Source organism: Physeter macrocephalus, chromosome 5 (assembly GCF_002837175.3).
Source record: "Physeter macrocephalus isolate SW-GA chromosome 5, ASM283717v5, whole genome shotgun sequence".
NCBI classification, from domain to species: Eukaryota; Metazoa; Chordata; class Mammalia; order Artiodactyla; family Physeteridae; genus Physeter; species Physeter macrocephalus.
Window position 1 is genome coordinate 73,733,816 of NC_041218.1, and position 25,605 is coordinate 73,759,420.

Consider the following 25,605-nt stretch of genomic DNA (forward strand, 5'->3'; position numbering starts at 1 on the left):
ATCCTTCTCAAACTCTTCCAAAATACAGCAGAGGGAGGAACACTCCCAAACTCATTCTATGAGACTACCATCACCCTGATACCAAAACCAGGCAAATATTTCAGAAAGAAAGATAACTATAGACAAATATCACTGATGAACATAGATGCAAAATCCTCAACAAAATATTAGCAAAGAGAGTCCAACAGCACGTTAAAAGGATCATATACCGGTCATGTGGGGTTTATCCCAGGAATGCAAGGATTCTTCAATATACGCAAATCAATCAATGTGATACACCATATTAACAAACTGAAGAGTAAAACCATATGATAGTAGATGCAGAAAAAGCTTATGACAAAATTCAACACCCATTTACGATAAAAACTATTTAGAAAGTAGGCATAGAGGGAACTTACCTCAACATAATAAAGGCCATATACGACAAACCCACAGCCAGCATCGTTCTCAGTGGTGAAAAACTTAAACCATTTCCACTAAGATCAGGAACAAGACATGGTTGCCCACTCTCACCACTATTATTCAACATAGTTTTGGAAGTTTTAGCCACAGCAAAAAGGAGAAGAAAAAGAGATAAAAGGAATTCAAATCAGAAAAGAAGAAATAAAGCTGTCAGTGTTTTGCAGATGACATGATACTATACATAGAGAATCCTAAAAATGCCACCAGAACACTACCAGAGCTAACAAATGAATTTGGTAGAGTAGCAGGATAGAAAATTAATGTACAGAAATCTCTTTCATTCCTATACACTAATGTTGAAAAATATGAAAGAGAAATTAAGGAAACAGTCCCATTTACCATTGCAAAAAAAAGAATAAAATACCTAGGAATAAACCTATCTAAGGAGACAGAAGACATGTATGCAGAAAACTGTAGACACTGATGACAGAAATTAAAGATGATACAAACAGATGGAGAGATTTACCGTGTTCTTGGATTGTAAGAATCTACATTGTGAAAATGACTATACTACCCAAAGCAATCTACAGATTCAATGCAATCCCTATCAAACTACCAATGGCATTTTTCACAGAACTAGAAAAAATTCCACAGTTTTTGTATGGAAACACAAAAGACCCCAAATAGCCAAAGCAATCTTGAGAAAGAAAAATGGAGTTGGAGGAATCAGGCTCCCTGATTTCAGACTATACTACAAAGCTGCAGTAATCAAGACAGTATGGTACTGGCACAAAAACAGAAATATAGACCAATGGAATAGGATGGAAAGCCCAGAGATAAACCCACGCACTTGTGATCACCTTATCTTTGATAAAGCAGACAAGAATATACAACGGAGAAAAGACAGCCTCTTCAATAAGTGGTGCCGGGAAAACTGGACAGCTACATGTAAATGAAATTAGAGCACTCCCTAACACCATACACAAAAATAAACTCAAAATGGATAAAGACCTAAATGTAAGGCCAGACACTCTGAAACTCTTAGAGGAAAACATAGGCAGAACACTCTTTGGCATAAATCACAGCAAGATCCTTTTTGACCCACCTCCTAGGGAAATGGAAATAAAAACAAAAATAAACAAATGGGACCTAATGAAACTTAAAAGCTTTTGCATAGCAAAGGAAACCATAAACAAGACGAAAAGACCACCTTCAGAATGGGAGAAAAGATTTGCAAATGAAGCAACTGACAAATGATTAATCTGCAAAGTATATAAACAGCTCATGCAGCTCAGTATCAAAAAACAACCAAATCAAAAAATGGGCAGAAGATCTAAATTGACTTTTCTCCAAAGAAGATATACAGATTGCCAACAAACACATGAAAGGATGCTCAACATCACTAATCATTAGAGAAATACAAATCAAAAGTACAATGAGGTATCACCTCACACCGGTCAGAATGGCCATCATCAAAAAAATCTACAAGCAATAAATGCTGAAGAGGATGTGGAGAAAAGAGAACCCTCTTGCACTGTTGGTGGGAATGTAAATTGATACAGTCACTATGGAGAACAGTATGGAGGTTCCTTAAAAAACTAAAAATAGAAGTACCATATGACCCAGCAATCCCACTACTGGGCCTGCACCCTGAGAAAACCATAATTCAAAATAGTCATGTACCACAATGTTCATTGCAGCCCTATTTACAATAGCCAGGACATGGAAGCAACCTAGGTGCCCATGGACACATGAATGGATAAAGAAGATTTGGCCCTTATATACAGTGGAATGTTACTCAGCCATAAAAGGAAACGGAATTGAGTTATTTGTAGTGGGGTTGATGAACCTAGAGTGTGTCATACAGAGTGATGTAAGTCAGAAAGAGAAAAACAAATACCGTATGCTAACTCATATATATGGAATCTAAAAAAAATACCCAGAAACTGCTTCTGATGAACCTAGGGGCAAGACAGGAATAAAGACACAGATGTAGAGAATGGACTTGAGAACAGGGGGAGGGGGAGGTATAAACTGGGAAGAAGTGAAAGAGTAGCATTGACATATATACACTACCAAATGTAAAATAGATAGCTAGTGGGAAGCAGCTGCATAGCACAGGGAGATCAGATCGGTGCTTTGTGACCACCTAGAGAGGTTGGATAGGGAGGGTTGGCGGAGACATAAGAGGGAGGCGATATGGGGATATGTGTATACATATAGCTGATCACTTTGTAATACAGCAGAAACTAATACAACATTGTAAAGCAATTACACTCCAATAAAGATGTTAAAAAATAAATAAATTTTTAAAATGCAAAAAAAAAAAAAGGTGGGCAGAGGCCATATCATTTGTGCAATGTGGTTGGTCTTAAATGCTTGTTCTTAGGTGTCAGAGTGTGTGAGATGGAATCCCAGCTTTCACTTGCTAGACATGAACCTAAAGCAAGTTCTTTAATCTTTCTTTGCCTTCATTTCCTCATTTGTGATATAGGAATAATAATATTATCTGCCCTCATATATTTTTGGATTAAATAAATATCAAATATTGGAGTTTATTATTTATCATATTATTATTTGCATTTGTTATGTATTACATTATAGCATTATAATATAATACTCTTATTTGTCATTTTGTTTTTGTTTATATTAAGAGGAAAAATAAATGTTTTTTATTGTGGTGGCAATAATCTAACAGATGAAATAATTAATGATATTGTAGAGAGAAGGGGAAACTGTAGGTACTATGTCCTTGAATAGGTAAGAGAAGCAGCACAGGGAAATTAATTGCCCTTAGATCTTATTGGGTACTAGTAAATGGATAGAGTTTATTATGGAAGGATGAGGAAATTTTATTCTAATTGCTTCCATTTTATACGTGAAATAAGAAGCAAAGTCATCACAAAGGGTAAAGGGTGAGTAGGGGTTAGTGGAGATTTGAAGAAAGAGAAGAGGGTAGAAATACCATACGAAAGCTTGGAGAGTTAATCGACTAAGGAATATAGTATGATTGCTGGGCATCATAAAGAGCCTACTGAGGTTTCTAATCATGAATTTAAAGGAAGACCAGGCTTGTGGGTTTTATATATGCTTAGGTGCAGGAACAGAGCAGATGCAAGTTGTGTTTAATCAGAGTTACAATTTTACCAGGGGAGTATGTTGAAGGAAGAAAAGGACAAAGTGACTGAAAGTATGTTGTGGACTGAATATTTGTGTCCCCCAAAATTTATATGTTGAAGCTCTAACTCCCCATGTGACCAAATTTAGAGAAAGGGTCTGTGAGGGAATGATAAAGGTTGCATGTTTTCATGAGGGTGGGACCTTAATGCAATAGGGTTGGTGTTCTTATAAGAAGTGGAAGAGACACCATAGTTCTCTCTGTGCTTGTATACATGCACTCAGAGAATGGCCTTGAGTGAGGACTCCAGGGACAAAGGAGATGGATCTGCAAGCCAGGAAGAAACCTCTCAGCAGAAACCGAACCCTCCCAAACCTTAATCTCAACTTCCAGCCCCCAGAACGAAGAGAAATAAATTTACGTTGTTTAAGGCACCCAGCGTGTGGTATTTTATTTTGGGAGCCTAGCAGACCAACACACCAGGGGAGTATGTTGGAGGGAAAAAGGGACAAGTTGTCTAAAAGTATATGCAAGGAAGTAAATATAATAATGGACTCTGAAGTCTAAGTCAGATAAGGAGGGAAGGGAACATGGTGTTGGGGATTGAATGATGTACATCAAAAGTTAAGTAAGGTCAGGACTTCCCTGGCAGTCCAGTGTTTAAGACTTCACCTTCCAATGCAGGAGGTGCGGGTTCAATCCCTGGTTGGGGAGCTAAGATCCCACATGCCTCGTGGCCAGAAAACCAAAACAGAAAACAGAAGCAATCTTGTAACAAATTCAATAAAGACTTTAAAAATGGTCCACGTCAAAAAAACCTTTTTTAAAAGAGTTAAGTAACGTCAAAGGATTGGAAGTCCCAGTGCTGCTGAAGCCTCAACTGGAAAATAGGAGAGTCGGAGAGTAGGATATTTGACATTGAGATTTTGGAGGAGATTTCGTTATTTATTGGTAATGGCAAGGTCTAGGAGTATGGCTGTAAGTAGAAGACAGATTTATGGAAGGCAAGGAGTCAGAGAACTAAGAAATCATGATATTGAATAGATATTCTGTGTGATTATTGAAATCGCTAAGAAATTAACTGAGTGATGGAGACAAAGGCAGAAATTCCAAAGGCAAAATATTCAAGGAATGGATATAGATATAAGTACATAGATTTGAGTGATATTTAAAAGCAAAATCTACAGGAATTGGTCATGAATTAAAATGAGATAGAAGAACAATAGGGAGAGGGAGCCATTAAGGGTAACTCACTGGTCCCTGACTTGAGCTACTGGATGAATCATGGTATCATTGGTAAATTAGGGAAGGCTGCGAGAAGGTCAGGAGTTTGATCTTGGATATTCTGAATTTGAAGTGACCTTGGGATATCCCAGCAAAGATATCAAGGAAGTGGGCTGGTATTTTGGTGCTCAGAGCAGGGTTCATCCTGGAAATAAAAATCTGTGAAGTATCTGATGATGGGTGGTAATTGAATTCTGCGAGAGTTATGCCATTGCCTATGAAGTAAGTATAGAAAGAGGAGAGGAGAAGCCTAAGACTGGGCCTTGAGTAACTTCAGTATTTAATGAGCAGATTGAGGAGTATGAGCCTAAAGGGAGACTGATTAGGAAGTTGAAAAAGATAAAGAAACCAGGAGAGTATGAAGTCACAGAAGCCAAGGGAAGAGAATCTTTTAAAAAGGAAGGTGTAGCTAGTAGTGTCGAAAGCTAATGAGACCAAGTAGCCTGAGAGGATAAAAATCTCATTAGATTTAATGACATGGAGGCTATTGGTGACCTTAGTAAAAGCTTCATTAATGGACTAATGGAGGTGGAAGATAAGTTAGAGATTGGTGACTGAGGCAGAGGTGAGGAAAAAGCAAAAAGAGAAAGCAGGTTAGACCACGTTTTTGTTTTCAAGATTTTTAAAGGGGAAGAAAAGACATGTGGCAGTTAGAAGGGTCAATCAAAGTAAGGATGGAGATATATATATACATATATATATATATGTATATATATAGTGTGGGTGTGTGTATTTGTATTGTCTTAGTTAACATATATATAATTTTATTTTCAAGATGGCAGGAACTTGAGCCCATTTAAATCTTGATGAAATGTATATAATTGGGAATTTTAATATGAATTTAATGTTAGTGAGGAAAACATAAATGATAGTGGAAAAGTAGGAGGGGATGGTATCCTAACTGCAGGTGATAGATTCTAGGAGGACTAACAACTCCTCTAGTGCAACAGGAGGGAAAGAGAGCTGGACTACCCCAGGGCTCAATCATCTTAATTGTGTTCTATCTTCTCTCTTTCTGGGTGATCTAATCCTTTTTTACAAGAAAGTGTTGTGGAGGGTTGGTGCAGTGGGCTTCATGGTCTCAAAGCAGCCATGAGAAAGGAGAACACAAGCTCCATCTTCTGCTGCAGGCAGGTTGGTGAGATGTGAGAGAGGAAATAGCTACCACCTGAGCATATTATGGGAGAAGCAGCCTTGCCAGGTTTCAACTAAGGAAAAGCAGGGGCCCCTCAGAAAAGACTTGGAAAATGTAGGAGAGTTTGCCATTCCTGAGAACACATTGGAAAGTTTGGGTGGATCATGATAACTAAGAAAATATTTGTTATTGGCAAGAAGATAATTTGCTATCTAAAATCAAGTAGTTGAGCAAAGTGGTAGAGGTAACTGAAGAAAACTGTAAAGTGAAAGGCAGACCTTTTGTTCAAGGAATTTGACCGTAAGAGAAAAGAGGAAGATGGAATTAAATTCTATTTGACTTTTTGTCTTCTATAATCTAGCTAGTTACCTGTGCGATTTCACTTCCATTTTTTTTTCCTCAACATGAGCTCTATTCAGGTTCATTTTCTGTACATAATACTTTCTAAAATCCTTTTTCTCTGAGCCATGTTTATGCTTTTCCCCCTGCTCAGAATACCATTTAAGTCCTTTTTCACCTTTATGAACACAACTCTTCTTGTAAGACCCTTTAAAATTTACCTCTCAACTTTCTCTTTGTTTTGTAGTATTTTTTCACTCTGAAATAATTGACATTTGTTGTAAAAACATTTGGAAAATACTTGAAATTATAAATTAAATATAATCCACATAATACTATCACTCAGATATATCATGCTATATGTATTATTTTCAACACCAGTACTTGTAAATTGCTAAGTCTTTACTGTTCCACTAATTATTTATAACAAAATTTTAATGGCTCTCTAATATTCTATGGTATAGATGTACCATATTTCATTTAACCATTCTCCTAATATTTACCAACTTAGATAATTCCCATTTTTCCTATTGTAAATAAAACATTATCTTTTACATAAATACTTGTCTACACAATAACACCTTTAGAGCAGAAATCCTTTAAGTAGATTACTAGTTCAAAGGGTAAATGTTTTATAAAGGCTGTAAATGTATAGAGGTAGATTATTTTCCAGAAAGACTATAATAAATTATCCTCCTTCAGACATCATTTATCAGTATATAGGCACCCCTCCATTGTCAGCATGGAGTATTTTTAAAAGTTTTAATTTCCTAAGTGGAAAAATGGCTTCCCATTGGGATTTTCACCTGCTTGTATTTGATTACTAATTAAAGTGAATATTTTTTCATATAGTTATTGATTACTGGATGTTTTCTTCTTTGTATTATCTAGTCATGCCCTTTAACAGACAAAACATAGTATTTTTAATTGAATTATAAAAGATCATTAGTATTGTTAATCTAGTTGTAAAATTTTGTTACATGCTAATTATCTTGCCTTGTATTATATTGGTTGTTATTTTCACCCTAACTACTTGTTTTTGCAGTAAAACATATCGCACATATCTAATCTTTACAGAATTCTCCGTTCTCAGAAGTCATGTAGCACTCTAGAGTTTCACTCCACAATCTTAAAATTGCACTGTCTACTGTCTTGTGTTGTTCATTAATAGTTTCTTTTATATTAATCTTTTATAGCCACAGAGATAGTAACTTGCTTAAGAACAAGAATAGGGAATATGTTTATTATTATTCCTAGATTTGTAATTGGTATTGTGTTATTGACTTCTAATTTGCTTCTGGGATTATCATTATATATATGCCCATCAAAATATATAGCAAATTAACTCATTGTGTGTTAATTACCATTATGTTCTAGAAAAATTTATGTATATTTACAGTCGTTGGGAATAGGTTATTTTTCTTGAGACTATCTTTATGCTTGTAGTAAGATCTGGGAAAAAATATCCCTGGGGTATATTAAAATTATTTCAAAAGTTTTAGGATTGTATATTAAAGAAACATTCTGTCATGAGCATGTTACTTGTATCATAGTTAAGTGAAAGGTGGTGTGAGCCATCTGATAAATGATTTCTTTTTTCACATCAAGCAGCCCAGCGTTTCTGAGCATGCTGGTTTTGCAAGGATTTATAGTTCCCTGCCTTCATGCTGGAGTTACTTCAGCTTTCCGTGATGCATTCCAACTAATCTGGAGGTTAAGGCATTCCTTGATCATGGATAGATCTGATTGCTACTCAGCCCTGGAATTCTTTATAAAATTCCAGAACGTGGGCTAGAAATTGACTTAGGGAATCCAATAAAGTTGCAAGTCTTGGCAGTCATCCAAGCTAAATTTATAGACTGGAAGAAATATGGGCTTTCCATTGTTCTCTTTTTCACCTTTCTGGGGTTTCTTTTGTGTGTATGTGAGTGTGTGAGTGTAAATTTATCATTTTGCTGACGTTGGAGTGGAAATAATCATTGAGGAAATCCAGCTAAAGAATTTTCACTTTGGATCCTCCGTGGTCTTTCCGAACTTTGACCCAAACCTGCACCAAGAGTGAATTTGTTCTCCCTCTCTAGGATGCTGGTGTCATAAAATAAGAAGTTGTTCTTGAAAATGAATCATGCTAGTATAACAGCTGATGTACACATTTGCCAGCTAGGTACAACTTCCAAATCCCCGTTCTTCCCCTGGCTCTGTGGGAGCCTTCTTTTTAAGACATGATCTGAGAAAATGTGATCATATATATTGTTTCTATTCATTCTGTGAAATGGTTATGGGGGCAAGAAAACAAGCTCTGAAACCTCTTACAGATTTCAGTCTTTTTGTGTGTGCCTGATGCTCTGTAGTACATGGAGATCCAAGCAATCCTCTCCTATCTGATCAATGAAAATCTGTCTTGTTCTTACAGAATGGATTTGCTGTTGTGAGGCCCCCAGGCCATCACGCTGAAGAATCCACAGCCATGTAAGTACCAGGGACTGTTGCCCATCTCCAAGCGCCACGGTTCCTGGCAGTCACCTGCCCCGTGCATGTCTCTGAAGCCTCTAATTGTTAGCAGATGGACTGAGAAATCTTGCGAGGTACTCCCAGAAGCAGATTTATGGCTTCAGAGATCATATAGCATTTTAAAAAATGCTCTGAACATTATTTATAATGGTTTTCCTGGCTGATTTGCTTTCTTATTTCTCTGTTCTTCTCTATTCCGCAGGGGGTTCTGCTTTTTTAATTCAGTTGCAATTACCGCCAAATACTTGAGAGACCAACTAAATATAAGCAAGATATTGATTGTAGATCTGGTATGTATTCCTGGCCAGAGCTGCATTTTCAGTGACTCTAGATAAAAGGGAGTGAATTTGTATTTCTCTGTTAGGTTGCCTTGCTTTTCGCACTTGCAAACAACTGAAGGGTGTGTTTCCTTTGAATGTGGAAACTCATTAAATTCAGGATTGCAGTTCTGAAACCATAAACATTCACGTTTCACTTTCATGGTGTTAACTGCAATTTAATGAGAAGAAGGCGCAGATCAGGGCAACTTTTATGATGCTTAAATGAATTGATACTTCCACAGTTAAAATAACCCAACAGAACCTGAATTTACTTTTCCCTGCAGAATATAGACTTTAAATAGTCAGATGTGCTGGAAAGAATGCTGTTGCTTTGGTAACCAATTGGCCACTTCCCCTGGTTAGCAATCATGTTGCTTGTTGTGCAACAGTGGTATTATTAAAACAAGTCAGCATGTCATTTTTTCTGAAAAGATCTCAGATCATGTATGCCAGTTTGGGATGACTCCCGGCAGGAACCCTGAGTGATTAAAAGTCAGAGGCATTAGATTAGTCTTGCATTTTAACATGATGCATTCTTACACAATGGAGTTATAATTTGTTTAACAAATGGTTTGTTTAAATGCAGATGACATTTGGCAGGTTGTCTATAGTATATTTGTGAATAATGAGCTGGAGATCTGCCCCATACAAAAGGACCAACCCAGGAAAGGGCGAAAGAGAGCTGACTGGTGATTTATGAGCCCCGTTTTCGGTTTGCCTCCAGTTCACGAGGAGGTGTAATAGGTTGTCTGACAAAGCATAGACAGGAAATGAACCCTGGCATCCAAAGCTAACCTGCTACATCTGCACTTAATTAATTTTTGCAGGTGATAAAAGATTTAAAGGCAAAATATGTTAAAAGTTTTTTTTGAAGTGCAAGGCTTAATAGTCTAAATCTTGTTCATATCTGCACTCATAATTAAATCTTATTGGGAAGTCGCGGCCTCCCTGTCCCGCCCTCCAATTCAGTTAAGCAGGCACACCAAAGGGTTGAGAGAGCACAAACGAAGCCATGTGAAGAAATACTTAGTCAAGTTAAAATGAAGATAAAAGGAATGAAAGACTGATAACCATTTGTACTGTTTGGTAGGAATGGTTATTTTCCACATCCTGTAGTGTAGCCTTTCTGCAAGTTCTTTGGTGCTGAGAGTATTGAAACCCAACTTCCCATGTATTTTCCAAACATGCTTAAGTTTCAGGATAGGTCATAGTTCAACATTAAAGAAATGTGTTGAAGGCCTAGATATACTACAGCAGCAAGGTCTTAAAATTTTACAAAAATGAGGACATCAGTACCTATTTTCCCATGTATATACAAAATGACATTTTAAATAATTAATAATCATTGGCTTGCATGATTTATAAGATGGTAAATTTAAAAAATTTAATATGTTTCTAGAACTCTTAAGTTTTGCTCGAAAGATAAGCGAAAAACTTGAAGAAAGGGTAGCAGACGAAGACCAAGGATTGTGGGAAAATTTTTCTCTGCTTTCTAAATTTGTCACAATTATTCAGGAAGGAGATTGTTAAACTGTCACCCTATCCTTAAGAATTTTTTAGTATTACTTTCTGAGGAATCTCCTCTACTATGAAGATAATAACTGTTAAGAGGCTCTTTGAAAGCACATTTGTGACATCCAAACTCTAAAGCAATGAATTGTACAAAAGACTTGAAGGCTAAAATGCCTGGCTTGTGATAGATGAATATTTTGTACCTCAGAGGATTTGTGTGTAAGGTTTTGTTTTTGTACATGAATATAAGAATAAAAGATTGTTGGATGTAATTTGATATGATTTATAAATTAAGTTGCTTGGTAGCTATAAGGAGTGTCCTGTAAGCTTACTGGCCTTTGATTATGAATTTGCTCCATTATCCCACGTAAAGGATACTGATTTCCCAACAGGCTATAGTAAAAGAGAAGTTTTTGTTTTATATTCTCTAAACATATGAAGTTCTGTCCAAAGGGTTGCCTCTGAGATCACCACCAGCCCGCATATTCTTACTTTCAAGTCTTCCAAATTCTGCAGCTGCAGGGATACTTTGAGGAAATTCCCCTGTTTCTCCCAGCTGCCAAGAAGGAAGTTTTAAAGTGCCACGTGGCGCTGAGACATCCGTTCTCCCTGGCTGACAGGTCTGTTCTGCAAGTTAGCAGAGGAAAAGTGAAGGTTCTTCAGTGGCAGAAGAACTTCATTCCTGCATATACAAAGTCACTAACTTTAGCTAAATGGTATGAACCAGCTCCATCAATTCCTGGGCCAACAGAAGGCAGAGCTACTCCATTGTTTCAGCAGCTAGATTCCACATTTTTTAGATGCCTAGTAACAGAGAGTTCTAATTTACCCCCTATTTGAAGCCACAGCCAAATATCAGAGGCGTTGAGTATTTTAGGCAGGAATGATTCTAGTTGATCTGTGGAGCTTATTCATTCCAGTTCTCCTTCTGGGGAAGATTCCAAAGATATGCAGATTGGTGAGGAGAGAGAGCAGGTGCACTTGCTTTTCAGCTTGCAAGAGACTGGCCTGTTGTGTTCAGGGTGTGAACCTGTCCTAGAAGTAGGATTTGCCTGAATGACTCAGGTAGCTTTTATGTAATGTGACTTTCCGTTGAAAATAATATGTTTTAGGCTATTTTCATTAAAAAAAAAAAAGACACTTCAAATGTCCATAGATTTTAGGCAATTCCATTTTTGGTCAAGCACCAAACTTGACCAAAGGATTGTGGCAAGTGCCCATACTAAATAATTATGAGTGATAACATTAGTTGATAGAATATATAATTTATTCAGAGCTATTTTAACATTGTAGTGAAAACATGTTGGCTCTAAATCCTTGTATAGAATAAATTTTCACAGTATATCTTTAACCAGTAAAATAGCGAAATGATTTTTCAGTATTTCCCAGCAAATCTTAGATACAAGATCTATTTTGAGGCTGTTCATGATTTGGTTCATTTCCTTACTGTAGTAAGTCCTCATAATCACCAATAATTGTCTTATATTGATCTAGTATATATCTGTTGCTGTGGAGAAAAAAATCCTCAGATCATATCTGACCAGTAAGTAGTTTGTATTTCTATTTTCAGAGAAACTGGAAAAATACTCTCAAGATTATAAGTTGTTGCCCAAAACAAAAGGCACATTTGGACTTACCTTTATCTCTAAATGCTTTGTGAATATAAATATGGAATCAAGAATTATCCAAGTATTTTTAGAATGGGTTTGTGAATTTTAATGTCCGTTGAAACCTTACTGTGCTGTGGGCAGTAGTATATTTCTTATTCTGAAATTTATGCAACAATAAGCACCCAACACATTTTTGAAGAACATATTATTTTATAGCTAAGACAAATTATCTTTTATTTGACCTTCTTAGATAAACCTTTACAACATCAGGGCAATATTTTTCTGGTTTTCAAACTGTGGATGTATCTAGGCCCAGAGCAAAATTTTTCTTACAATGCTGACTAAAAATTCTGTCCTGTAGTAGCAATGCAAACATTCTATCACTGTTATTTTTCAAAATATTTTGTTTGTCCATCCTCTAGGTATCCAGTAGCAAACTCAAGACATTGTGGGTTAAATTGTATCATTTTTGTTCTCATAAAGGACAAGTTTTGCTATTTCCTCCTTCCTTTCCTTTGAACGTTCAGAAATCCAGGAATTAATATATATATTTTTCAGTAAGCTATTTTTTTTTTCCTGATGTGTGTGTATGCCTTTAGTCAGGACAAGTTTCTGGAAAGATGCCTTTCTTTCCAAATATTTTATGATTCCTTAATTGATTTTGGATATGTGTACTATGTAAAAGGGGGGAAGATTAGTGTATGTCTACACTGTGGATAGCAAGCTCACTGCTTTTAGAACCCACCAAAAGGAGGTTTTGGTGGTGTCTAGTGAGGGAGTTCTGGGCTGGAGGTTGAAGTGGAGACAAGTTATATAAACCTCAATAAGGAGCAATAATGACCACCAGTCTCACTTCATAGGTTTGCTAAGAAGATCAAAGACATAATGAATGTAAGTGTAAGTTAACAGCATAATGGTTATGAGTTTGGCCTTTGGAGTGAGAAGTGGATTCAAGACCCTGTCTTGAAAAATAACTGAAGCTCTTCAAGTCTCAGTCTACTTACCTTTTAAATCAGCGATAATATCATATACCTCATATAAATGTTAAATAATCTATGCAAAATATTTAATATGGTACCTGACTCAAAAATTGTAGGAATCATTGTTGAAAATAGTGTGATTCTTACTGATATAAAATAAAGTACAGTGTAAGTAAGTAGTTACAAGTGACCAATACTTTTTTATAACAGAACCTGAAACTATAAATGTTACACATGTAGCAGTAATATTATATTAAATACAAATATATAGGTTATTCACTTTTATGAGTCATTTATTTTATCTTGTTCAGAAGCTATTAGGAACCATATTAACTGAGACTCTTAATACTTGGGGTCTTTTAGTAAGGACGTTTTTAAAAATGCTATTGGTTTTATTTTTCCTGTATCTTTTATCAATTCCAGCATGTTTATATCATAAAACAATTAGAAAAAAAAACTATTAAGTCTTGAATCATTATCAAATACAAATGTCCTAAGAATATTTTTTCTTTCATTTTAATGAAACAGGCCCTTTTTTTTTCCTGTGGGAAGGGGGAGTGGTGTGGAGAAAGAAAAAATAGGACAAGGAGGCTGGGATGAGAGCCATAATATAATATTAAAATTAGGCAGATTGGACAAGATTGCATAAAGGCCCATGCCATCTTTCTGCTTTGGCCCAAATGATTTAATAGCTAATGAGCTCACGCTCCTGTGTCTTCGACTCTTGCCTTCACGATTTTACCAAAATAAAGTATGAAGTCCTTTTTGCATCTGGCATCTCTTTTGAAGTCATTCTAACTGCTGAGGGACTGCTAACTGAATTGAACGCTTCAAGAAAGCCAATTTACTCAGCTGGTTGCAAAGCCTTTGACCTTAATGGTGGGACTTGGCAAATCAACGCATACACGTATGTTTAGTGTTCTGTCAAGAATTGCGAAAATGCTCTGTAAGCCATAGATCCTTCTGCAAAATACTAGTTTGTAGTTTAAACATTAGTCTTTCTTCAGAGGCCAATGAGGCTAGTTAATTAAGCCTAAGGGGTTATGAACTGTTGGCAGTTAATAAGTCATAAAATTCCTCCATAAAACAGGATGCGAGATTCCATCACTGAAGCAAAGAGTACAAAGGGCCGGTGTATAAATATCTAATTGTACCAAAGGACTGGGCTTTCTCAATGACTGCTCATCTGGAGTCTCCAGGGCATGTTTGCTGTGGTTTCCTGATTTTTTAGAAGCCAGTTTAAAAAATGAGTGCATTAAGGGATAATTTGCCTGAAAGTTCAGGAAGTAAAGGGGGTGGTGTGGAAGCAAGCTGAACAGGAGAAAGAAAGAGGGACATACAAGATAGAAAATGAGGAGGGTGGGGTAGAAAGACAGGGAACTAGAAATTAGAAAAGTTGTCTCCACACAGAGTGAGACACGACTGTATTTGTCATCTGTTTTTTTTTCCCCCTGTAGGATGTTCACCATGGAAATGGTACACAGCAGGCCTTTTATGCTGACCCCAGCATCCTGTATATTTCACTCCATCGCTATGATGAAGGGAACTTTTTCCCTGGCAGTGGAGCCCCAAATGAGGTTCGGTTTATTTCTTTAGAGCCCCACTTTTATTTGTATCTTTCAGGTAATTGCATTGCATGATTACCCCTAATTTTCTTGTCCTTTGCTGGTGTTTTAAATTACACGAGATTACTGAATTGTCCCATGGGACCAAGAACCAGTGCAGAACAAGTGCATAACCCAGAGCACTGGTTGTCAAGCAAAGTTGGGCTGATTTGACATGTTTGATGTTTATTTCAAGAGCTCACATGTGTTTGTTTTCCTCTCTTCTTGCTTCTTCCCTGTGCTCTTCTCTACCCACTGTGGTGTGGTTTTTCTCTTCCTAGGTTGGAACAGGCCTTGGAGAAGGATACAATATAAATATTGCCTGGACAGGTGGCCTTGATCCCCCCATGGGAGATACTGAGTACCTAGAAGCGTTCAGGTTGGTACTTCTTTCTCTGAAAGTAGAAAATTAGAAAACAAATGAAACAACACCAAATGTAAAAGAGAAATGTAAATTTCTAACTAAGGTATAGTAGCTAAAGGAGTCATTCTATTAAAACTCCAAAAAATGTTCTGTTTGAGGGACCTGAATATTGCTACAAAGCCACTTACGGTGTATGTATACCAAAAAAAGGTACATCAAGACCTAGTTGTAGTCAATGGCCAGGCATGTTCCCCTCTTTCTGCAAAAAAAAAGGGAAAAAAAGATTTTATTATTAAGTAGTCTGGAAAATTCTGCCTATTATGACATATGATGTGATTTAAAATGGACATTAGCATATTAACCACTCTGGGAATTCCTTCACTACCTATTTAACTTTTCTGAACAGACAGTTTGCAAACTTTACTGGACTAAAGAATTTTTTGCACATATTTTTACACATAGCACCACTTGGCATTCTTAGTTCCAAGGAACATTGGCCTAGGCAGTCTCATTTCATGGTTAAGTAAATGGCTTTTCCCTATCATAATACGTGTATTTTCCCTCTCACATTAAAACGCCAACTGATTAATTGGTTGTTGCCAGTTTCTTTAGAAAATGTAGGCAGTAATTAAAGTGTATATTAATATATACACATTGCTACTTTTTTTCTAAAGAGCTTTAAAAATTAGTTGAAACAAGAAATACAATAAATTAAAAGTTTTTGTTTTGGATATAGTTTTTTAAGGTGTTTATTCTGTGGAATTAAAATTTTGTTCAGTGTTTGGAAAGGTCTCTGTTTTAAGGGAAATAGCAGCTTATGTCAATATGTGCCTCACTTGCAAGATTTTAGGAGATTTTAACCTATTGCTACTGCAAGAATTTTGGATGTTTTGTTTATTTGAAGCAAAAGCAAACAACTGCATGATAAGAAATTTTTGAAGCATTCTTTTTTTCGGCTAATTTACCAGTTATAAATTCCCAGGGGAAAAATTCTGTTGCCAACTCATCTGAAATAGATAAGAAAATTTTTTAATCAGTAAAGTTTTGATGGGTTTCTGTTGTCCTGTGTATCATTCATACTTCAATTTCTCCTTTGAGAGTCATTTCTCATTTGAAAACAGGCCCAGGAAAAATGATAGAAAATTGCTATCTTTAAGAATATACATTAAAATAACTATATTGTCTTGATATTTGAGGAAAATTCTACTCATATTTCAGATTTGTACTTCGAAAAAAATGTACATATTCTATAAATAGTACATGTATCTTTACTATTTATAGAAAAAAATAGGTGAAATAAGTTTATTTATTTTGACTTGGGTTGTCTATGAAGATATCTTGCATTAATTAGCAGTAAAAGTAAACAATTATATTAAGAAACTACAGGGGTTTCAATATTATGAATTCTTTTTGCAACTTAATAAAACATTATTAATGTTTTAAAGGAACTCTAATGGGATAATAGATTTTTATATTATCTCACATATGAATTTATTTGTCTGTTTACCAAGTTGACCTAGTAACTTACATGATACACGCATTAAGTTCTCAACTTTACTATAGCATATGATCATAGTCATTGGTCTGCAACATAGAATTACTAGTTTTTTTATTATCATGATACTATTTGTGGTACTGTAGCTTTACATAAGAATGCATTATGCATTCACAGCAGGGAAGGATAATTAATATTTTGTATCTATTTGTTCTCTCATGACAAAGCTAATGGTAGATGAGACTTTTTTAAAAGAACCCCTTTGAACGCAACAATTCCATTAAATAATGTGAAAACTGTTATTAAGTGTACACTATTGATTTTTTACTGAAACGGTTAAGTGAATCAAGTGCTCCTGAAAGTGTTTGAATGTCCCCACGAATGGCACCTTCTCTTTGCCTGGAATGTGGACACTTTATTTTAGAAAACTTTTTTAAACTTCCCAGTGTGGTCACCATATCCAGGCTTTATTAGAGGAGAAGCAGCATATTTTAGCTAGGCTGCAGAAATGTAAAATTGTGACTTTTAATATTCATAGTTATTTAAGAACCAGATTTAAACTATAATAATTCGGTCAGTTTTTAACTATACTATACCATGTCTGCTTGCTGCTCAATGTGTATAACTAGAAATACTTGTAAACTTTTTAAGGAGGAATCAAGAAAGTAAGTCCGTCATTCAAAAAATATTCATTGAACACTTAGTATATGCCAGGAACAATGGCGAGCACTTGGAATTTAGAGCCAGTTTGCTCTCAGGGAACATAATAGAAGTGATACTTATTGTTCTAGTGAACAGATGTCCTTAGCCATAGAGAGGATAAAATGATGAATTCTTCCTGAAGGGTTTCGGGAAAGGCTTCATCAAGTATTGTTCAACCTGTGCTTTCAAAGATGAGTGGGAGTTTTCAAGGGGTAAAAGAATTGGAGTAGGGGGATTCATACTAGGCAGAGAGAATAGACTGTGAAAAGCATGGAGCCATAAAATGATCTTGCTCTGTGGGCTCAAGAGCGTGAGGGTGGGATTGCGTGGCAGGTATACAGATCATACTTCATAAAGTCTTTTGCAGGCAAAGAATGCCCATCTAAATATATAAATTTCTTTCTAATTTTGGGCTCTAGTGCGATAGACTCCCAAATAATTTTTAATGTAGTATTATTTTATAAGCATATCCTTCTTAATATAATCCTTTTTCTAAGTATTGAAACTAAAGCTCTTTCTGGCATCTGTGCATGGGTGTGGAATACAGAGGTTGGGAGAAGAGTAAATGGTACCTTTTCTTTTTTCTTAATTTTTAATTGTTTCTGGACTATGATAAGTATCTTTGTAAGGAAAGCCTCTCTGAAACTCCATTTATAATAGGATATAAGATGGCTGCTAATTTCAAATTTGCATATGTATTGCCTTTATGGTCTCTATTATGTGTTTTTTTCTGTGGCAAAAAGAAAATTGCAGGCAAACCAAACATTTTCATGTTTGCTATAAGTTTTAAAAATAGTTTTAAAAATATAATAGAATATCTAAATTAGTTCAGATAATTAGTTGTTTCTTCCTTGTAGATATCATTTATCTCTGAAATAACTGAAGGTTATGATTCAGATTTTTCTCAAGAGTTTTTAAAATCTTCCAATAATTTTAAATATCTTCTATGTTCACCTAAAATATATTTCTAAGGTTATCATTTTATTAAATAATTATGGGTATTTGTATTAGGTCTTAAATGCCAGGTTCTAGATTATAAATTTTATAGACATCATGGCTATTTCTTAAGTGGTTTGTATAAACCACAGAACTACTATATGGAAGGTACATGATGTGGCGGTAAAATCTATGGTCTTTCTATACCACCACACTGCTACTCTTTTCTACTGTTCATGACTTAAAAGGCTAAGGTGTGATACAGCATAGTGAACTTATACTGAAACATAAGGCCTTCTACCCCAAACCTAAATCACAAATGCCTAGTACACAGCGTGTAGAGAAGAGCTATTAAGTAATACTGGCTGAATGAATCAATTAATAAATAAATAAATCAGAGAAGAAAGGGGGAGTAATACAGTACAGTAGAAGCATTGGAAACCCCTGAGGGACCTGCATGAATCCTATCTCTTGGTCCCTCAAGGAGCATGCTTCACAAAGAACTCTGAACACCCATTCATTTGCTTATAACAATTTCAAATGTCTTCTCTTCATTCAACAAATTTGCTAAATGCCTGCTTAGCAGCTTCTGTTCCAGTCACTTCAAAATGTCTTATCCATAATCCCTAGATGAGCACTGGACACATTTTTTCTAAAGATTAATTCTTTAAGAGTTCTATAGATGTTAAAGTGGTTATTTATATAAGAGAATTTATTTTTTGTACAATATTATATGTTACAGGTGTGCAGTATAGTGATTCACAATTTTTAAAGGTTATACTCTATTTATAGTTATTATAAAATGTTGGCTATATTCCCTGTGTTATACAATATATCATTGTAGCTTATTTTGTATATAATAGTCTGTACCTCTTAATCCCCTACCTCTAAATTGCCCCCCTTCCCTCTCTCCACTGGTAAGTACTAGTTTGTTCTCTATATCTGTGAGTCTGCTTCTTTTTTGTTATATTCACTAGTTTGTTGTATTTTTTTAGCTTTTTCATATAAGTGATATCATACAATATTTGTCTTGCTCTGTCTGTCTTATTTCACCTGGCATAATGTCCTCCAAGTCCATCCATGTTGCTGCAAATGACAAAACTTTATTCTTTTCTATGGCTCAGTAGTATTCCATTGTGTGCATACACACACACACACACACACACACACACACACACACCCTATATCTTCTTTATCCATTTATCTGTTAATGGACCCTTAGGTTGCTTCCATATCTTGGCAGCTGTAAATAATGCTGCTGTGAACATTGGGGTGCCTATATCTTTTCAAATTAGTGTTTTTGGGTTTTTTTGAATGTGTACCCAAGAGTGAAATTGCTGGGTCATATGGTAGTTCTATTTTTAATTTTTTGAGAAACCTTCATGCTATTTTCCACATTGGGTGCACTAATTTACATTCCCACCAACAGTGTGTGCGGGTCCCCTTTTCTCCATATCCTTGCCAACATTTGTTATTTGTGTTCTTTCTGATGATAGCCATTCTGACCGGTGTGAGGTGATATCTCGTTGTGGTTTTCATTTGCATTTCTCTGATGATTAGCGATGTTGAGCATCTTTGCATGTGTTTGTTGGCCATCTGCATGTCCTCTTTGGAAAAATGTTTATTCAGTTCTTCTGTCCATTTTTTAATCAGGTTATTTGGTTTTCTGATGTTGAGTTGTATGAACTATTGATATATGTTGGATATTAACTCCTTATTGGTCATATCATTTGCAAATATTTTCTCCCATTCAGTTAGTTGTCTTTTCATTTTGTCAATGGTTTCCTTTGCTTTGCAAAAGTTTTTAAGTTTAATTAGGTCCCTTTTGTTTATTTTTGCTTTTATTTTCTTTGCTTTAGGAGACAGATCCCAAAAAAATATATTGCTATGATTTCTGTCTAAACGTATTCTGCCTATGTTTTCCTCTAGGAGTTTTATGGTCTTACATTTAGGTCTTTAATCCATTTTGAGTTTATTTTTGTATATATTAGAGAATGTTCTAATCTCATTCTTTTACCTGTAGCTGTCCAGTTTTCCCAGCACAACTTATTGAAGAGACTGTCTTTTCTCCATTGTATATTCTTGCTTCCTTTGTCATAGGTTAATTGACCGTAAGCGTTTGGGTTTATTTCTGGGCTCTCTATTCTGTTCCATTTATCTACGTGTCTGTTTTTGTGCCAGTGCCATAATGTTTTGATTGCTGTAGCTTTTATAATAGTCTGAAGTCAAGGAGAGTGATTCCTCAAGCTCTGTTCTTCTTTCTCAAGACTTTTTAGGCTGTTCAGCCTCTTTTGGGTTTCCATACAAATTTTGAGATTATTTTTTCTAGTTCTGTGAAAAATGCCATTGGTATTTTGATAGGAATTGCACTGAATCTATAGATTACCTTGGGTAGTATGGTAATTTTAACAGTATTAGTAGTTTGTTCATAGTGGGCAAGATAATATGTATCTCATGCTTCTAATTGAATCTAATGAGGAAAACATCTCCACATGTTTAAAAAAAAGAGTAGCAATTTCCAATGTAGAAATAAAATATTAGTAGTCTTTCAAATTATGCATATTTTATTGGATAGATGAATGAATGAATGAGTGAATGAATGACGATCTCTGTGGATTTTTAATTTCAAAAAATAGGTATAAGCCCTTTACATTTGGAAGGTATTGATGAAATAAATGACTCATTTGGCACACACTGAAAACAAGCTAAGAGAGTGGCTTAGAGCTGTTGATCTGGGTTCCTTAGATGCAAACAAGTTGTGATTTTTAAAAAATTACTGCTCTCCAGGCCAGCGTGTTTATAGTCTGTAGCTACCATAATTAATATTTATTAATGGTAAGGATTTCCAAATACAAAGGGTCTGTAAATTTCAGGTCTTCGGGCATGTTCACCTCTGGGGGAAAACTTCTAAACAGAATGATTCTGTTTCACCAAGGTTGTCAGTATGCCCACTGAAAAAGAGGATTTGAGCGAGTTATCTAATCTAGAAAATAAATATCTAGTCAAAATATGTGTTGTTATTTCTATTGTAAACTAGTTGCTTTTTCTTTTCATTGATTTATGAAGTATCTCTTTAATCAAAATGTTTTTGTGCTTGCAAATGTAGCCTTTGCTAAAATACTTGGACCATATAACCAATAGAATGTTTAAAAATTAGCATATTTGTTACGAAGTCAAAGCAGCTGAATCAGTTGGACATATACAAAGAGCCCAAACAGCCTATATCTCTTTCCGTTGTCTTCGGTTTATACCTGTTTGCTTTAATGATATAAGCAAATTTAAAATCCATTGATACAAAACTGTGACTGGAAACTTGACTAGATAACATCTATTCTCAGTTCATCTGTCACACTGTCAATTCTATTGTAGATACAGCATCTTTAAAATAGAGCTTCCTATGATTTCTCCTGTTTGCGGCAAAAATAGAAACATATGCATTTTACTTGAGAGAAGAGAATAGAGCCCTTAATTGTCATATTCATAGAGCAGCTATTCCTCAGACAACTAGTCAGTAATGGTTAGCTTGGAGTTTTCTTAGAGTGATGGAATTTACCATGGAATGATAGTAGATAATTTTAGTCAGTGAACATAAATAAGTACAATATTTTATTTTCTCTTGTTTTATCAAGCATGTCATTGTTGTTATAAATAATTTTAGAGCACTGACTTCTAAATAGTCTTGTCATATGCAGAGACTGAAATTTAGAGGTTGCTTAATTCTGTCTGAGAAATGAGATGGGATCATAGTAAATATTTATGTTCTCTCGTTGGTAATGACAACTAAGTACATATTTTTATGGTTATTCTTATTTTTATCATATTTTAGTGAAATTTCATGGTAAGAGAATGTAAAGTAAAACTATTATAAAAATAACATAAATAATGATAATAATATCATAGTAATATAGAAATTCATTGAGGACTTGCTAGTTGCTCATTTCTTTTCATCTTTACAAGTTGTTGAATTAAGTGCTCTCAGTTTCCAGATGAGGATACCAAGCCCCCGTTGAGTTCAGTAGGTTGGTTACTTGATGTCACATAGCTGGTTAACGGTGATCAGGGACTGGGTGGCAAAAAGTGTGAGTGTAGAGACAGTACTCCTTTGGCCCTAAGCTATAAACTATAGTTCCTCTGTCAAGAGTAGGGGTAACAAAACAATAATAAAGTGAGAAATTCTTTGCCAGTGCATTTTAGTCTATCCAGCATTTATCTTCGACATCTAAGTTGGTAATACTATTTTAAAATTGAAAATTACTCCCTGATTCTCACTACACTTGTATCATATAATAATTCCAAGCCACTTCTCTTTGTGCCTTTCCTCATGTGCCACACTAAGCCTATCAAATAACACCCCATAAGTTTTCTTCCTTTTGATAATGAGACTGTTTACAATGGAAAATATATTTTTTCCTTTTTTGTTAAAAGAAATTTTTTTTTAATTATTTACACATTTTGATTTTTTTGGAATGGGTATGTGATTGAACTTGAGAAAACCCAAATTAAATTTTAATAGAACATAGACTGATAAATGAATGCTTAGATCCAATTTTGAAATAAAGAATGATTTGTTGTCATCTAAAAATCATACTCAATACTGCAAAATGATTTGGGGTCTTATTTTGTCTATAAGAACTGTGGTTGATGCTTCCCAGTCTTGAAATGGATTTTCAATTGTTAATGACAACCAAATATATTATGCTCATGATAGTATGTATTTTCCCAAGGATGTTGAAGACATTTTGGGAAAGAGCGTGGAATTTCTTGAAGCAATTTGCCAATATGAAATACTGTACATATCAAATTGGCCCTACTACCATCTTTCTCAGACCATTTATCATAGCTCACAAATCAAGCCCACATTTTCTCTTTCTGAAAGACTTGGCTAATAAAGAAGATGTGGGTTTCAAATCCAAACTTGTCAATCAATCTTGGGAACAAAGCAGTAATGATTTTCATCTATTGATATTTTATTTCAATGAAGAGCAATACATATGAAATTACTGCTGGAGTGATCTACAATTTTATTCATTGTCCAGATTCTGTTCTTTATATTCAGCATGTAGAGATGTTTCAAGAAGTTTTATCAGAATAGGTCAGAATAAAAAGATCCATAGGAATAAATTTTAGAAAGCTGTCAGCTCTATCTGCTCTTTAGTTTCAGCAATAAGTATAGTTTAAGAATAATTTTTTCTCTTTCATCTGTGCAACATATTGTACCAATTTTCATCAAAAAATTACAATTTCTATAGGTGTGTGTCTCTAGATACCCTTAGAATTTTGCTCTTTGACCCTGGGAGTAAATTGATCTTATGCACACCTGTCTTCCTTGGGAAACTTGCAAACTTCATTTTTGAGCTGAGCATCAAAGAGATATGATATTTTTAGACAGTATAGAACTCAGGTAAAAAGTCCAGGAAGTATCTTGAAGTGCTTGAAGTTTTGAAATGTGAATTATATTATCTTCTGTGAAGAACTATTTAAAATAGTTCAAATACAAGGCATAGTTTTTATTATTATTTTAAAAGGTCAGATCAACTGTAAAAATTTTAAGACAACATTTTTCCCTTCTGACTTAGAACAGTTTAAAGACAGAAATTTCCAGGAATTTGTGTAGCAATTATACAGTTTTCCAAATAATAAGGACTAATTAAAAGAGTAGCTATATTCTATTAACTTTTCCTTAGCACTTCTCTCTAAGAAAGAAAGCAGTTTGCGTGACTAGAAACTATTTGTTTTTATTTTCAAGATGGAACAGTGGATTACAAAACCCTTGCCTTGCACAAAATCCTCCCAACATATGTGTAATACTCAGAGATATCAGGAAATGAAAGCTTTCTACGAAATATTATTGTGAAGCTTTTTAGGCCAGAAATAGCAGATCTTTTGGACTGTCAAGCAGCTCAGATCAATTCATCAACTTAAATCATCTCATCTAGTAATAATGGAATTGGTGTGCAGTTAATTATGATATTACATAGCCAGAATGGAAGATAAATATAATTAATAAACTATGGAGTCACACTTTTTTCTTTTCTTTTTTTTTTTTTTTCCCTGCGGTACGCTGGCCTCTCACTGCCGTGGCCTCTCCCACTGCGGAGCACAGGCTCCGGACGCGCAGGCCCAGCGGCCATGGCCCACGGGCCCAGCTGCTCCGCGGCATGTGGGATCCTCCCAGACCGGGGCACGAACCCGTGCCCCCTGCATCGGCGGGCGGACCCCCAACCACTGCGCCACCAGGGAAGCCCAGAGTCACACTTTTTTCACAGTTTTAGTGAATATTTTAAGATTATACTTCATTTACTGGTAAGATAAAGCCAAATAAAAGTCACTTATCCTGTATTTCATTAAACAACTATTTATTAACCACATTTCAATGCCTTTTGTTCTTCATGTGTTTTCTTGAAACTGAATAATTCCCCTCCATTTCCATGATTTCACACCTAAAGTTTACTGTAACTAAGTTTGAGATGACAAATAATGTGAAAAAAGAGATAGAACTTTGTTTTAACATATCATAAATGTAAATTTGTAATTTTTTTTCTGAACTAGATAAATATGTTTACTAATAGAAATTTACTTATTAACTTTTCCAAGTAAAAGGGTCCACTTTGGGAAACTTGTGTTCAATAGGAAGTCTGTTCAGATATTACTTCTGAGGTTCAGGGCTGAAGCTTACACCATTTTCTGGTAGGCAGGACTTTCAGATAGTAGTCCAGGTCTTTGCATGACATCAGATATCTGAATGATAGATTCAGTTTTCCATATTTCATCCCAATGATTTGATGTCATGTAGATGAAACTTGTCAATATTTGTTCCCATTTATATAGACATTTAAACTCCTCTGGCACTTTTATAGAAGGGTGAGGACTTGTCCTTGTAACTCTTATAAATCTGTCCATCTTTCTTATGGGCACCCCAGTTCTGGGTATTTGTTGTCTAAACATCTTGTACTCCAAAGAGCAGCCCTCTTGTTGTGAAGCCATACGGAGGTCAGCAGGCTTATAGACTGCGCAACTCCTAATGGGAAAGGCTCAGCAAAGTAACATTCTTGCCATTAAAATTCATATTTTGCAATTTAAAAAGTGGGTGGGAGGGGAATTCCCTGGCAGTCCAGTGGTTAGGACTCCACGCTTCCACTGCAGGGGGCTTGGGTTTGATTCCTAGTTGGGGAACTAAGATCCCACAAGCCATGCAGGGCAGCCAAAACCAAAAGTTTTGAGCCTCTGGAGAAAAGATTAGACATTTTATCCAAAAAAAAAAAAAAAAAGTGGGTGGGAGAAGGGGGAGATGGA

General features: G+C 35.4%; 1 protein-coding gene across 16 annotated transcripts in view; it reads left to right on the plus strand.

The window, feature by feature from the left end:
• HDAC9 (histone deacetylase 9) overlaps window positions 1–25,605 on the plus strand; it is a 604,670-nt gene that overhangs the window by 370,756 nt on the left and 208,309 nt on the right. For all 16 annotated transcript variants that reach the window (XM_028490082.2, XM_055085027.1, XM_055085034.1 and 13 more), the window contains 4 exons: window positions 8,692–8,747; window positions 8,992–9,079; window positions 14,669–14,788; window positions 15,097–15,194. In XM_028490082.2, coding sequence (XP_028345883.1) covers window positions 8,692–8,747; window positions 8,992–9,079; window positions 14,669–14,788; window positions 15,097–15,194 — 362 coding nt within the window. The remainder of the gene's footprint in view (window positions 1–8,691; window positions 8,748–8,991; window positions 9,080–14,668; window positions 14,789–15,096; window positions 15,195–25,605) is intronic.